Consider the following 16,089-nt stretch of genomic DNA (forward strand, 5'->3'; position numbering starts at 1 on the left):
GTTTTGCAAGGCTATCATCTCCAACGGTAAGCAGAGTATAGTATAGCTGGGTTGAAGTGAAACCTTTCGTAGGGGGCTTTATGTCCTTATAGTAGTCATCCATATTACGTAAACTAGCAAATATCCTCTCTTGTTTGCACCCAATAGTTAGTGGTCATTTATCAGATCTCTCTAAATTTCGAATGCTACTATCATTGTGACAATTCATGGCTTGTTCGCAAGAACAGCTACTTGAAATGGATGTGAAAAATAAGCTTCATGGTCGGAGTTTTTGACCTTATATATTATTATTTGTATACTTCTGTCTTCTATCGTGGTTTCTTATCTCTATGTTGATAATATAATAGCTTGGTAATAAATGTTGACAACGGTAATTGTTTGACATGTCGCACTTCAGAGAGTCCTTGTCAACAAATATTGAGTGAAATATCAGTTACTATATTATACTTCAAACATAGATTTTCTTCAAACCCATGTGCTTGCAATAGGAAGATCTTCTTAAATATCGACAATTCTTTTCTGATTGTGTTGTTTTGTCACTTCATCTAGTTAAACAGCTATTGGAGTTTATGAAAAAATATGCGACTTTTTAAGATTGTTTATCTTATGATCAATGCTTCTTCACTCGCAACATTTATAAAAGAGAAGATAAGGTACAAATTAAAGATTGTCTCATAGTCAATTTCCCAAAGGATTCATTGTGTATTAAAAGCCATTGTAAGGCAATTGCAATTTCCTCGAGCTTATTGGTCTACTTGGTCTGATAGTGTCTTAGACGACATTTAATTGTGTCAAGATGTTGCATTTTTTGTCTTGCCGATAACTTCGAGGAGTTCCATGTTGCATTCTTTAAGAACCTCAAACTGGTGCCATACGAGAGATTCCGTTGTTTGGGCTAATACAATATTCCAAAAACTACTCCAAGTGACATGTAACCTTTGTAATTTTCAGTACCACCCTGCCCTTATTGCAGATACTCTACCCCTATTCGAATCAATTTTGCTCTGTTAACTCTCAAATAGTTTTTTGCTATTTTGGAACTAATAGTTGATAATATACCATTCAAATGCACTTCTCTGGAACCTTACCAGTTCAGAATGGTTCATTTTATACAAAGGTAACTTGTAATTATTAAACATCTCAAATATTTATCAATGTGTACTCAATTCGGCGTTTGTCTCCTCGTAGTCCACTTAGGGGGTATCAACAATTAAATGTTGATGCGGATTGGTGCCGTATCCTTGTTCCTCTAGTACTCTCGCCTAATATTTCTTCAATGAGAGTCCCCTGTTGGTATTGTCAGACTAACTTCCCCATATTTCAGAAAAATACGACATGGTTTTCAGCTAATCTAAAATGTAAACAAAAAACTATTGTACCTTTGTTACATTTTTCAGAAGCGCAAATTCAAACATATACTTCTTTAGTGCCATGAGAACAGAACAATAGTTGTACACAGCTAATCGCTACGTCAGCTCTTATCAGAGCAAGAATGGTATATATAGTGGTCAATTGATCCTTTGTTGAGCTAAACTCAGGTTGTCAATTCATACAATTCAAAAACAACTGCAATAACAACTAATCATGAAGTTGGTCTATGTTCTAGTATCAATTGCCCAGTTGTTAACATTGACACAAGCTGCGGTCAAGGTAAACCCTCTTCCAATTCCAAGGAATATCACATGGAATGACGAGAATCCTATCGCTATCAATTTGGATAAGTTACTTTTGGACATTGCTGTACCCAACCAAATCATTTCTGACGCCTTCTACAGAACGGTGACTACTTTAAGAAAGTTACAATGGTACCCTGCAGCAACAGAGGGTCCTATTTCAAGCTTTGTACCTTTTCCAACGGGTGACCCAGCTAAAAGAAGAAGAGAAATATTAGAGAAGAGAGATCTTCAACATACCTTCGATTTGAGCGGCTTGAGTGTTGTGGATATTACGGTCGACGACCCTGCTGCTGACCTTCAATTGGGAGTCAATGAGACTTACAGTTTGACTGTCAACCTGAGTAGTATTTACATCGAAGCTGAAACAGTCTGGGGTGTTCTTCACGCTTTTTCCACCTTGCAACAGTTGATTATTTTTGAGAACAATCAATATGTCGTTGAGGGTTCTGTTGATATTTGGGATGCTCCTATCTACCAACATCGTGGTTTGATGATTGATACCGGCCGTAACTATTTGTCAATTGACAAGATATTAGAGCAGATTGATATCATGTCACTCACTAAGTTGAATACTTTGCATATTCACTTGGATGACGCTCAGAGTTGGCCAATCTTGTTGAATTCTTATCCTGAGATGATTTTGGATGCTTACAGTGCTCGTGAGATATATACCATCCAAGATCTTCAATACATTGTGAAGTATGCCAAGGAGAGAGGTGTTAGAGTTATCCCTGAAATCGACCTTCCGGGTCATGCTCGTGCTGGATGGAGACAAATTGATCCAAACTTAGTGGCATGTGGTGATTCTTGGTGGTCAAACGATGTTTGGGCCGACCACACTGCCGTGGAGCCACCTCCAGGTCAATTGGATATTCTTAATGACGATGTTTACAATGTTATAGAAGATGTTTACAATGAATTGAGTGAGATTTTCTCCGATAACGTGTTCCATGTTGGTGCTGATGAAATACAGACTGGCTGTTACAACTTTTCTTCCTTGATTCAAGCTTGGTTCCAGGAAGATGAAAACAGAACATGGAATGATTTGTCTCAGTACTATGTGGACAAAGCATATCCACTCTTCATGAATAGAACCAATAGACGTATTATGATGTGGGAAGATATTCTCTTGACCCCTGAAGGAGCTCATACTTTACCTACTGACGTTATTTTGCAGTCATGGAACAACGATTTGACAAATATCCAGAACTTAACTGCCCGCGGATATGATGTTGTTGTGTCCTCCTCGACTCATTTCTACTTGGATTGTGGTTACGGTGGTTGGGTTTCCAATGATCCTAGGTATGTTGATGACTATACCAACGATGTCTTCAATACCGGTACTGGTGGTTCTTGGTGTGCTCCATACAAGACTTGGCAAAGAATATATGACTACGACTTCACTGCAAACTTGACAGATGCCGAGGCTGCTCATGTTATTGGTGCTGAGCTTGCTTTGTGGTCAGAACAAGTCGATTCTACCGTTTTGACACAAAAGATTTGGCCCAGATCTGCCGCTTTAGCTGAATCCACCTGGAGTGGAAACCGTGACCCCACCACTGGTTACTTGAGGACCAACAACTTGACTCAAAGAATATTCAACTTTAGAGAGTACTTGGTGGCTCTTGGCTACCCAGCATCTCCTCTTGTTCCAAAATACTGTATTCAGAACCCTCATGCCTGTGACTTATACCAGAACCAGACTATTCTTGAAGAATTCGGTACTCACAATGTTTCCAGCTCTTAATTGAGGTCACTCCCAGCAACTTCTCGCGTCCCACTTTAGATATTTTCGGTTTCTTTGTATTAGCTTATATATAGCATATATACTTCTTCAGCCATATAAATGCCATAAAAAATACCTGCGTATGACTGCTGCAAAGAATTTTTTGCAATTTGTTGCATCGCGCATTTGTAGCCAAAAAGCTCATCACTTTCTATTAGTAAGTTAGTGACATTAGTACATTAGTACATGAATAAGTAGTAACTGAAAGTTCTTTTTTCTGACTAGGTGGTAAAAGTAACTGTGTATGCATAAAAAATGAGCGAGTATAGCTCTGACAAGATTATCTCTATATTGAAAGATGTGTTTGTATCTTTTTCTACAGATCAATATGATTCTTTTTCGAGTCAATTGCTGGGAGTAGGTGAGCTCGTTAAGAGTACTGGTGCACTGGACCAATATAGATCTCAAGTTGGAAAGAATACTGAAATATGGGGAGAAATCAAAAATATATTACAACAATCGAATGTACTTCCATCGGACGAAGATGACTTAAATAAATATGTGCGATTGTACAGAGGAGTGCTCTTGTTCGTCCGGAATATCATTATGTATTGTGATAATCAATCGGATGAAATCGTTTCGAGTTTAATCAATGATTTGGATACATTCGTTCATGGTTTTCCCCCAAGAAACGAATTCTACACGAAGACGGTTGTGGTTTACTTCGAGATTCTTGCAAACTTGCCAAAGTTTCAATGGGAGCAGGAGCTGAACAACAAGGCCATTATTGAGCAGATCAATTTGATATTATCAGTTCTCAACTTATCCGATTACCAGGTGCCATTGATACATTTCGTTGTCAACGTCTTCCTCAGCGAAAAGAGGGATGAAACTCACCATAACTTGAACTTGTATAACTTGTTGAAAATAGAAAAGGACAATGCCATATGTGATTTTTTAGTTCTTCAATTTCATGGCATCGAAAACTTCGAATCGTTATCTCCAACTCAAAATCGTTTGGTGGAGGTGTTGTACGAGCTTATTACCCATGAGAGCTTTGGAAAATGGCTAACAGCACAGAAAGACAGCGTCCATTTCATTGACTGGTTGAAGTTGAATCAATTACTAATTACTTCCAAGGAAGACTGGAACAATTACGAACTCATTAGTTTGATGTCATGGACTTATGATTTCTTTGGTACATACAGTGAAGCATCAATAGAGTCAATTCTCAACGAATCATGGGAAAAGGATATTCAGACCATCACCATTATCGTCTTGGATATACTTTCAGATTTAAGTAAATATGAGCAAGCTAAACAGTTCTTGCAACATTACGATATCATTACGCAACTTATTAAGTTCTTGAGAGTTGTTCATGAGAACATTCAACCAATCACCATTAAGCACAGAGAGAAGAAAATTATAGAGCTAAAGCAAGAGCAATTTCCTCAGGTAAAATCCTTAATAATAGAAGTAATCGCGTACTTGTGTCATGAATCTTTTGAAACTCAGGAAAAGGTACGAGAATTACATGGCTTGGAGTTGGTGCTATCTAACTGTATTATAGATGAGAATAATCCTTTTGTTAAGGAAAGGTCAATTATCTGTCTCAAATTCTTGCTCGCCAACAATCCAGGTAATCAGAAGTTTGTGGCAGATTTGGAAGCTAAGAAGACATATGACGATGAAGTTCTCAAAGACGTTGGTTATGAGGTTGAAATTGAGAATGGAAAAGTCAACTTAAAGAAGTCGGCTTAACGCAATCTTCATCAAGCACCCAAAGAATAACTGTAGAAGTCTAATGAAATGTATTATAAATGTATTATAAATTTGGGATAGATATTTATTAATTTGTATTGAAAAGAATTAAGCAGAAGTAAAGATTTTAGTATTTTAATTCCTTTTTAATGGCGTCCTTCACTTTTTCAAGAGAAGCTTCGTCGATCAAGTTGATTCTCTTCTCCTTGGTGCTCAAGGCCTTTAATTCAGCTGGCAACACATCCTTTTCAAAAGAATATCCATCAATGGTGTCTAAAGCCTTGTTGACAACTTCCGAGAACTTAGCTGGATGGGCAGTAGACAATGAGATGTACTTGATATTGTCTTCCTTGGCATCCTTGGAAATGAATCTATACGAAGTAGTAACACCAACAGAAGTGTGTGGGTCCAAAACGTACTTTTCTGGGTGAGTTGAGTAAACCTGTTTTATAGTAGAGACAGTTTCTTCGTTGTCCACTCTTTCTGATGCGAAGATGGTTCTTGCTGCCTGTGCTACAGCTTCATCGGCCACAACAGAACCAGTAGTCTTCAATTGCTGCATCCAGCTGTTCAATACCTTTCCTGCTTCTTCATCGTTACCCTTGGCGACGGTATCTCTAATTAAGTACCACAACAATCTCTCGAAGTTTGATGAAATAACAATGTCCATGGCTGGAGAGTAAGTGGCCTTTACTGCACCCTCTGCTTCAGTACTCTTCTCATAACGGCCGCTCTTCATAAATCTGTCCAAAATGTCGTTTTCGTTGGTAGCAATGATCAACTTATCAACTGGTAAACCCATTCTGTATGCATAGTAACCGGCCAAGATGTCACCAAAGTTACCAGATGGTACCACGAATCTAATCTTGGAAGTAGTGTCCTTCAAAGTCTTCTGTAATTGGAAGTATGAGTAGAAGTAGTAGGTTTGTTGAGCCAAAATTCTGGCCCAGTTAATGGAGTTGACAGCACCGACGTGGTATTTCTCGTTGAATTCAACATCTCCAAAGATTTGCTTGACTATATCCTGACAGTCATCAAAAGTTCCCTTAACGGAAAGGGTGTGAACGTTGGCATCTTCAACGGTGGTCATTTGTTCCTCTTGAATAGGAGAAATTCTTCCAGTAGGGTAGAGGATGAACACTGAAACATCCTTCTTTCCTCTCAAACCGTAAATGGCTGCGGAACCGGTGTCACCAGAAGTAGCACCAACTACTGTGATGACATCGCGTGGCTCATCAGCTGGTTTCTTAGCGTTACGACGAATAAGGAAGTACTCGAAAAGGTTACCAACAAACTGTAAAGCAACGTCCTTGAAAGCATAAGTTGGGCCATGGAATAACTCAAGTAAGTACAAGTCGTCATCAATCTTCTTTAATGGAGTAACCTCTTCAGATCTGAAGGTGGAGTATGATCTTGCAATCAAGTCCTTCAAGTCTTCATCTGGAATTTCCTTGGAGTCGATGTATAGTCTTAAGATGTTGAATGCCAACTCCTGGAAGGAAGCATTGGCCCAATCTTTCAAAAACGTGGATGGTAATTGAGGGATTTCAGAAGGTAAGAACAAACCTCCATCCTTTGCCAAACCGGTCATCACCACATCTTCGAACGATAAAGCTTGAGCTTCTGCGGAACGCGAAGATCTATAAACTTTAGACATTTTCGCGAGAATAGCTGTTATTTCAATTAATGAATACAATCAAGAAAACTATCTAAAAGAGTGTTGTTACCTAAATACGCACAGCTAAGACTCATGAATCATTTCTATAAGACACCGACACCGCTTGACCGGGCAGTGAAAAATTGCAATGGGAATTATGCGTCATAATCACGATTATTTGGTCATGTGATTTAAATGGAAAAAGAATATGAGAAAGAAATGTAGATCGTCGGTGTTGTATATAATTGGTATGTCTCGCTACCATCACGTGATATGATTTCTGAAGACACCCAGCAAGCGCCAATAACTTCAAGAAAAATGTGGGTATGAAAAATGGCAGAATCCTCCAAGAAAGCCAGTCCCATTGGAAGTACGTGACATGATAAGACGATGGATATTCAGATGCCAATATAGACTTAACAGTACTCTAGTGGGTAGCAGTGGGAAAGCTGCCTCCGGAGGAAGTTCCAGCTACACGTTCACTCCGCAGACTACACCGTATTCTGATAAGTACTACCAGCCGATCATCAGCGAAGGAATAAGAGGAGTTGATAAACTTATAATCCCTCGGGACTTTGTTGCAAAGAACCAGGAAATAGATATAGCAAATGATGACGTTGACAGGTTGGCACAGCAGCAACAATTGCAAGACATTGTTGCAACCTTCAACGCTCCTATCAAGGTGGCCATTGGGTATGGCTCGGGTGTATTTCCTCAAGCCGGGTACCAACAACTACAAAAAAAAGAGTTAGACAATGTAAACGGCGCTACCACTCCAAGTGGGAAAGAGATCACAAGTGGTACATCTTATCCAACACAGATAGACTTTATACATATTGTGGATGACAATCACGAATTCCATCGATTGAACCTCAAACAAAATCGCGACCATTACTCCATTAAGAGCACTTCTCTCATAAAATTTATCCAAGGCAAGAATGGCATATACTTCAACCCTTTTATTACAGTGAAGAATAAGCTCATCAAATACGGGATCATTTCTGTCAATTCTGGAATTTTGGATCTTATAGAATGGACTTCGCTCTATTTTGCAGGCAGACTTCAAAAACCGGTAAACTTCGTTAAAGATGATGATATTAGAATCAAGTTCCTCAATCAGTACAACCTCAAAAATGCTATGACAGTAGCAATTTTGCTCCTTGAGTCCAACGTATTCAACGAAAGGCAATTATATGAACAGATCACGAAATTGTCTTACTTGGGGGACTTCAGAATGTATATTGGAGGTGAAAACCCAAACAAAGTTCAAAATATTGTTGATCTGCAACTTGCACAATTCAAGAAGTTATATGATCCAATCTTGCAGTATTTTATTCATCGTAACTATCTTATTATCACGGATAATAATGAAGAGATAAGAACTTTGAAAAAAAATCTTAATGTTAATAATAGAATCAATCTCATTAGTACATTACCGCTTCAATTCCGGAAAAGGTTGTATCTGATGTACCAGGATAAGTCCATTAAAGACATTGTCAGGGACCAACATCTAGCCCAGAACATCATCAAGATTGTTAGCAGGACTATACAAATTAGTTCCGTAAGACAGGCAATTATGGGAATATTTAGCTCAGGGCTTATAAAGTCCATCAAGTATGCTTTTGCCAAGCAATTGAAGTTTTGGCAAGGAGTTTTCAAGAAGAAGTAATTCATGCTGCCCTGTTACACTGATTTCATAACCTGCCATGACGAATTCTTGCATGTTGTGGCTACAAGCATGGCCAGCCGCCTGTTGATGGCTGTGCAACCGATGTTGATGTTCTACGTCATCCAATATTACCATGTATATTATAGACTTATAAATAAATATTTTGCAAAGCCCTTGTCAATACTCTATTTTAGAAATGCAAAAACTGTTTCCTTCTACAATATGTAATAATGCAGCTAACTTGCATTTACGTCACGGCTAAGTGGACTGCCTAATTGGAAAATATACTTTCTTAGGGAGAGCGTTCCGCTGGCAATAAACCGATCCGACAGAACTGCATGCTCTACAAAATAACGCGGGTAGCAACTGCAAAAAAAGGTTCCTTTCCCGGAGTTTGAAACAATGGCGGAAACAAGAGGAGACTTTCCGAAAGATCATACCATACGAACGGAGATCTATTAGTGGTTGTATTAAATGCTGAAAAATACATTGGTCTAACTATATATGACATGTAAATATGTATAGAATGTATATGCTGTAAATCAAACTCATAACCCTTTTCTGTGAACCATAGTAACCGTTTAGTGTAAATTGTAAATTTTATTAGTGATGTAAGCTTTGTGAAGCTTCGGTAAGATGAATAATGCAGAACATTGGTAGATCTAGAACCCTTTGTCTAAAACGTTTAATGTGTAACTATCGCAGTAACCGTAATTTGCCCGGAAATTTGACAGCTGTGGAGGAGGAGGTAATGTGGTGTATGTCTTACGTGGATAATAGTAATCCCGAGGAGTGGAGGACGTTTTCGTTAAATTGACGGGCTCTGGGATGGTGGAAACTACATTTGAGTTATTGACAACTCTTGCCAGTAAAGATGCATTTTGTGATATGTTGAGTATAGGTGGCGAAGTGGATTTTGGTGGTGTAATAATTTGTTGTTGCACTTGGTGCTTGGTTTTGTTATGTGGCTCTTGTGGAACCGGTTGATGCAATCTACGAGATCTTGGCAAATCGGCTAATAAATTCTCAGGGTAGATTTCCTCGCTGAGTACGATATCGCTCAACTTGGGATCAAGAGATGGAATTGCAATTCTAGAATTACTCTCATCAAAGGCCTCATAGTTATCTTCATCTTCTTCAGATGATGACGATGATGAGTAATTTCCGTTGGCGCTTGCTGACTTTCTCTTTTTTTTCTTGCGTACAGTAGATGTAACTTCGCCATTATTCTGGATGTATGCAATTAAGTGAAGACGCTGGTTCTGCTTGGTTACTAATGAAAACGACTGCTTAATAAGCCCTTTTTCATCAACTTCTTTGCTGTCTTTATGCAATTGTTTGTATATGAGAAAATGACTATTGTATACCTTAGAGGCTGACCAGAATTTTCCGTCAGTCCATCTCTTCATACCACATGTAGTCTCATTCCAAACAAAGATGGTGTTGGGTTTAATGTACTTGTTGCGCTCTATAGTAGTGAGTCTTCTATTTATAGTTGGAAGTTCTTCTTTTCTAGTAGCCTCAAGTAAGATGAGGGCGTCATGTACAGATCTGATTCTGCCTCTGTAAGTGATTACATTGCCGCTATTAACGTTGAAGGAAGTCGAAGAAGAGGTGTCTTCTAGTTCATCGTCTGAAGACAATAGTTGTGGATTGAATTCGGAGATGATGAACATGACTGTACTGGTTTGAGTGTTACGGTTCAGTTGTTAATGTGCTGTGATAATGTGTATGGATAAGTGTTATAAAAAATCTTTATTTCTGTTAGTTGTGATAAGAAGGCGAATGCTCTGAAGATAAAGAAAAACAGATTTACTTGCCACCTCCAGATATATATATATATGTCTTCAATGTTCCGATACTTTAGCCTTATATTAATTGTAAGCAGGTTATTATTAATTCACGCGGGAAAAAATCTAAAATTAATAATAATAATAATATATCATAGTGCGTATTTAAAGGAAATTTCAAAAAAAAAAGCAACCAGAGCAGCAAGCACTTCACAAAAGAGCACGGAACAATCTAGACGAAGTGTGTTTGGCGCACTACAGAAGTGTGGCCAAATTGTCTCGTGAAATATTTGCTACGCATTACTTATACCCACCAAAGAGTTTAGCGACATACGTCATGAGCCTGGATGCATCGCCACCTTATGGCGTAAACATGGGCTGATGCAACTCTATTCACGTTTGTAGAAACAAGGGAAACGCACAAGCACCAGGCGTCCTAACTTGTGAACCAAGTACGTTCCGGCCCCATTCTGCTGTATCCCGAAGGTGCATTCTGTAGGTGGTTCCATGCTTTAAGAACGGCAGTAATAAAGACCAGGAGTTAAGAACATCCTCAATGGCCGCAGACATTCTAATACCCGCAAGTCTTGCATTCTAACCTTATAACCTAAAACGATAGCCGTGACCAGTTCTTTTTTATCCTTTGACAATGCCGGAAAATAAAATTTAGTTCTGTGTCTAAACTATTGTGCGAATAATCCATTTACTCACCTATTACAGTTTTAGACTGTGATGGGATTTGCACACACGGGCTGAGAAATGATCTTCCATGGATATCGGATTTCTAAGTCGTGCGGTCTGGGTGTTTCCAGATGTAGTTCCGTTTTCAAAGTCCGTGATGGCTTCCCCATTTCGGAATCAGAGGATCAGGCTGATGTGTCAGATTTAACGGCTGAGTAAGATGGTGGTTCGACGGTCAAGTGACAATGACTAAACATGAGAGCTGACTAGTGTATTAATAAAGCCTTCAAAGTTCCGTTGAGCGCTGGTCCGGCTAATTACACATCCAAAAAATTTGTGGCCCAACCTATCGATTTTTACATCCGTCGCATACCCAGAGTCGCGAAAGAAATCCTTAAACCCAGACTGGGAAAACTGTCTACCTGATACGTATATTATCCTTCTACTCCTTTTTTGTACAATCGCGTGATTTTCTGCAAGTGATACTTATCACGTGTAATTAGCCACGTTTTATGCTTCGCTAGGACTTTCATAGTCAAATTAGTCTCACATGGGGCTACACAGGAGTTTATCTTGCTTAGTGCCACAGAAGATATCTTCCATGTGTTCTAGCCGGCTGCTACGTTGGCCGAACTGCATTTCTTGCATGTTGGCTATTCCCCAACTTTCCTCCCTTCTTAGTTAGGGAGGGGAGAAAACGGTTGAACGCAGCAGCGGCTAGGAAAGGAGGGGTAGACTTATATGTTCACTAGTAATTCTAAAGAGGGGATGCACTGTTGTGACGTTGGAGCGAGGTTCATCCGTTGGTCTGTCATGTAACGAATTAGGATAACATCCCTAGTTGAGGTGGTTGAGTAGTGTTATTTTCCGCATTGAGAAGAACGTTTTGGATACTGCTTCAAGAGTTGTATTTGACTCATGAGTCACTGCAGACAAGTTAGAGGATGAGATGAGGAGATGAGAGGAGAAGAGGTACGCGTGATAAAGTATTGTAAAATATTGGTAATAATGACCTCTTGTTTATACGAGATGTATATTTGGAGTTGAGGAGTACTGAGTTAGGCCATAAGACGGCAGTGGTAGGATCTTTCAATGAAGTCTAGCAAATCATCTAGCAAATCAACTCTGTGGTATATATGGGTGCAAATTTTCAGTTCACCTTCAAGCAACCCTGTTGGCCGCAAAATATAATAAGCTAACTAAAGTTCTTCTCTACGTTCAATTGCTGTTACGATCTTTATTGCTCTGTTTATTATCTTTTTAGCTATTGATCCATATCACTATTTGTAAATATACACCTCTAGAATTTCTGATCCCAGGAGTCCAACTTCATGGTACCATTCTCTTGGAAGTTCATGTGCATCTTGAACGCGTCCTTCAAGATATGTGGCTCGTGCAAAGTCTTCTTCTTCTGAGAGTAGAAAGTAGCTCTGTCTAAGTACTCTTGCAATTGTGGTCTGAAGTCTGGGTGAGAGGTCTTGTCAATGATCTCCTTTGCTCTCTCCTTTGGAGAGAGTCCTCTCAAGTCAGCTAAACCTTGTTCAGTGACAATGACATCTAAGTCGTGCTCGGTTTGGTCAACGTGTGTAGCCATTGGTACAATACAAGACACACCTGTAGGATCAATCTTAGATGGTCTAGCAGATGGAGTGTGCATGATAGACAACTTGGCATTTCTAAGGAAATCGGCAGATCCACCAAGACCGTTCAACATTCTGGATCCCATAACGTTAGTGGAGTTAGCGTGAGCGTAAATGTCAACCTCGACTGGAGTATTCATGGCGATGACACCCAATCTTCTGATGATTTCTGGGGAGTTCGAGACGACTTGCGATCTCAAGCAAAGCTTCTTGGAGTATTCATCCCAGTTTTTGTAGAACTCTTCAAAACCAGCTTCGGTCAATCTGATAGAAGTAGCAGTAGCGTAGTCCAAGGAGCCCGAGGCAAAGAAGTCCAAGAAGGAATCCTGTAAAACTTCGGTCCATACCGTCAAGTTCTTGAAGTTGGAAGAAGCTAATCCCTCAACAACAGCGTTGGCAATGTTACCGATACCAGACTGCAAGGGGTGTAAGTTCTCAGGTAAACGGCCATATTTGACTTCTTGCTCTAAGAATTCAATCAAGTGTTGAGCAATGAGTTGGGAATTCTTGTCAGATGGAGTGTTTGGAGCAACCTTGTCAGCTTGGGTAGACTCTACGATTGCTACAACCTTAGATGGGTCAACTGGAATGGCAGTTCTTCCAATCTTGAAGTCAGAAGAGGTGTGTGGGTATGGTTGTCTAAATGGTGGGTTGACTGGAATATCAATATCGTGAATACCCTCAAAGGAAGGAGTCTTAGTATTCACTTCAATAATGATTTTTTCAGAGACTGAAAGCATTTCTGGAGAAGCACCAACGGCTGGTCCTGGAACAATGGAACCATCCTCGGTAATAGCGGTAGCTTCGATAATGGTATAGTCCAACAAGTCGTTTTCCTTCTTGTTTCTAGTGTAGAAACCGTATGTCAAATCTTGTGGGAACATAGACAAGTGTTTGTCGAAAAATTGGGTTCTACCATCATTGATGGCAGCTGCAATTGGCTTACCGACTTGATGAGGCGATCTACGCAAAATCATGTTGTTTTCAGCCCATCTGCTCTCTTCTGGACCGGCACTGGCACCAACGAAAAGATTGAAAGCCAATTGACCCTGAAGGTTGTTCTTCTCGACGTGATCAGCCAAAGCAGTAGGAACGACCTTTGGTGCACCAACACCGGTGAAACCAGACCAACCAAGGTACTGTCCGTGCTTGAAGAACTCAACACACTGCTCTGGAGTTCTCAACTTCTTCAAGTATGGAGCATATCTAACTCTTTGCTTTAAGATGGAGGACATTGTGATTTAATTATATGGAATAGATGGAACTACTTGAAAAATGGATCAAGATAACTAGAAGTATAAGGATGCAAAACACAAGCGCGATTGAGAAACCTCTATTTGTCTCACGAAAAAGCTGTGTGAACAGAAGAAGAAACGCCGTACTTCTATATTCGAGGGATCAGATGTGTGGATTTATCATCATATTTATATCACTGGTACTAGATAGTGGTACTGTAAAAAATGGTGGTTCTATATGCGTCCTGCATCCACCTATACGACGTTGTTTCTTTTGCGTAAATAGCCCATATCGCCAACAAAGTTTTGTGCAGGCTCCCGATTTTGAAGTTTTTTTTTGGCCAATTTTTTGGGCGTTTCTTTTATGCGTTGTGTATGACACGACGAAATAGAAGGGACTTGGAACAGAAACTTAGGGACTAGATAAATATAGAAGGACATAGTAATAATACGGATCCCCTCTTTTGTCGCCTTTGAACATTAGGTAGTGAAATTGTCATACGCTCATCGAAATCCCCTCTATCCGCAGTTTCCCTCATAATAAAGAGGAACTGGTCATTATTTGCATCTTCCTAAAACTGCTCTGTGGCAAGCCATGGTATGCACCGGCCATGACCATACGATACGGTAATGACGAGAGTAGCAAAAAATCAGTAATCTTGGCTCCTACTGCAGTCTCTACGTAAAAATGCCCTCGGGTCTATTTCAGCCGGAAATTGGGTGTATGCAGGTGTGGTGAGAGTCTACCGCTCCCGGAATTGCAGTATGCCACTGTGTGTCCAATTATGTGGTGAGATATTCCAGAGATCGGACGGGCACAAAATGGTCCTTGCCGTAACATCCAGCGACGAGGTGGCCGTCAAAGTGATCAAAAATTGGATATATATGGACTTTAGGGGTTCTTGGATACTTTGTTGCACCCTTGAATCATTTTCCTTATCGATTTCCATTGATCAAAAGGCTGCTCGCATGTCAGTACGTCAAAAAGATAATTCAAGTCTAAGTGGGGCAAAATGGAGGGGCATCAGACGACAGGTGCGGCTCAATTGCCCCACAAAATTGCCCCTCCCCCTGGTGGAAGGTATTGAATAAGAAAATCAAACGGTTTTTGACCTTCAAGTCCACATATTTTGATTCTTTGACTTCCTCTTGTTTCTATAGATGTAATATAGGCTCATATTAGTCGATACCTCTCCAGTGGGCTTATGGAGCCATACTCTGTTCAGTTCTTGCCCATATTTTTGCCCGCCCTCGTTTTTTGAGGTCCCGGTTTATTTTTTTTTTTTTTTTTCGAAATTTCAAAATTCTCGGAGTACACTTTAATGATATGATGCCATTTTTATTCCTGTGGTTTTCCTTCAAGCGACCTTAGAATCGTCTCTCCATTATCCTATGTACCCCACATTATATCATTAACTGATTATACGTCAACTTAAGCTTCGTCTACCTTCTTTACTGTACTACAGATGGGTGAAAAGGTAATGTTAGGTTGTAATTCCTGTCTTCGACAACAAACTTCTTGTGGATTCATGAGGTGAGCCTGGTGGAGGCCTCCCCCACATTATTTTTTAGCTTTGTTTATTTTCCGTGCGCTAATTTGTGCGGATGTAGCCGGGGTTTTACTAGGCTATCCAGAGTTATCATTAGGGTCGGCGCTATTGGTTGTCCGCTGACTCCTGGAATTCGCACCAGAACGTTCAACTTTAACAATGCCAAACCAGCTATTTTCATTTGTTACTGTAGGGAAGCCCTGTTTGTTGAAGCCTTTAGTAAAATTCTTGTCCCACTTATTAGTCGTCGAGTTGTCATGTTGGGGTTTCTAAGCACGTCGGCATTCATGCTACCCGATGGCTTGTCAACTACCACAACGGCATATAATGGACATCACAACGTTAAAGTCCGATGAGCCCGAATTTCTAGGTGTTTGCAGGATCTGTTGACAATCAAAAACTCCGATCCCACAATAATCCCCATATTATTTCCCCAGGTTAAGCGGTTATCCAAATTTCATTAGGCAACTCGAAAAATTTCTTTTTCAGACACATTGAACTCCGAAATTTATTTTTTTCTGTCTATTCCTTTCTACGCCTCATACATTAACCCCAGAATTAATGCCCTCGGAATTCATACCACACTATTACCATATTGTGCGTTGGATTCGGGAAATGATTCTAAGGCCACACTGACTAAGCATAAACTCAAGAGTTCGAGTTCTTGGATGCACAAGAAGGTAAATAAACACAACGAAAACTGG

The 16,089-nt window shown here is 39.8% G+C and overlaps 6 protein-coding genes across 6 annotated transcripts; 3 read left to right on the forward strand and 3 right to left on the reverse strand. All coding sequences in view use genetic code 12, as the record gives it.

The window, feature by feature from the left end:
- Positions 1–1,297: 1,297 nt before the first annotated feature.
- HEX1 (Hex1p) lies at positions 1,298–3,543 on the forward strand. Its single transcript, XM_064919490.1, has one exon. The coding sequence runs from the start codon at positions 1,585–1,587 to the stop codon at positions 3,421–3,423; it is 1,839 nt and encodes a 612-aa protein (XP_064775997.1). The 5' UTR covers positions 1,298–1,584; the 3' UTR covers positions 3,424–3,543.
- A 99-nt stretch (positions 3,544–3,642) lies between these two features.
- Positions 3,643–5,227, forward strand: RJT20DRAFT_27757 (uncharacterized protein). The gene has a single exon (XM_064919492.1). It carries the CDS (start codon positions 3,718–3,720, stop codon positions 5,161–5,163), a length of 1,446 nt encoding a protein of 481 aa, XP_064775998.1. The 5' UTR covers positions 3,643–3,717; the 3' UTR covers positions 5,164–5,227.
- THR4 (threonine synthase) lies at positions 5,221–6,998 on the reverse strand. The gene has a single exon (XM_064919493.1). The coding sequence runs from the start codon at positions 6,818–6,820 to the stop codon at positions 5,291–5,293; it is 1,530 nt and encodes a 509-aa protein (XP_064775999.1). The 5' UTR covers positions 6,821–6,998; the 3' UTR covers positions 5,221–5,290.
- Positions 6,980–8,691, forward strand: PTH1 (putative phosphatidate cytidylyltransferase). Its single transcript, XM_064916597.1, has one exon. It carries the CDS (start codon positions 7,200–7,202, stop codon positions 8,487–8,489), a length of 1,290 nt encoding a protein of 429 aa, XP_064776000.1. The 5' UTR covers positions 6,980–7,199; the 3' UTR covers positions 8,490–8,691.
- Positions 8,692–9,151: 460 nt separating this feature from the next.
- Positions 9,152–10,165, reverse strand: PTH2 (Pth2p; the record flags this gene model as incomplete). The annotated part of the gene is made up of 1 exon (XM_064919368.1): positions 9,152–10,165. One exon carries the CDS (start codon positions 10,163–10,165, stop codon positions 9,152–9,154), a length of 1,014 nt encoding a protein of 337 aa, XP_064776001.1.
- Positions 10,166–12,161: 1,996 nt separating this feature from the next.
- On the reverse strand, positions 12,162–13,976 carry ACH1 (acetyl-CoA hydrolase). Its single transcript, XM_064916598.1, has one exon. The coding sequence runs from the start codon at positions 13,833–13,835 to the stop codon at positions 12,261–12,263; it is 1,575 nt and encodes a 524-aa protein (XP_064776002.1). The 5' UTR covers positions 13,836–13,976; the 3' UTR covers positions 12,162–12,260.
- Between the last annotated feature and the right edge of the window lie 2,113 nt (positions 13,977–16,089).

Source organism: Scheffersomyces xylosifermentans (genome assembly GCF_036884685.1).
Source record: "Scheffersomyces xylosifermentans strain CBS 12540 chromosome Unknown RJT20scaffold_2, whole genome shotgun sequence".
NCBI classification, from domain to species: domain Eukaryota; kingdom Fungi; phylum Ascomycota; class Pichiomycetes; order Serinales; family Debaryomycetaceae; genus Scheffersomyces; species Scheffersomyces xylosifermentans.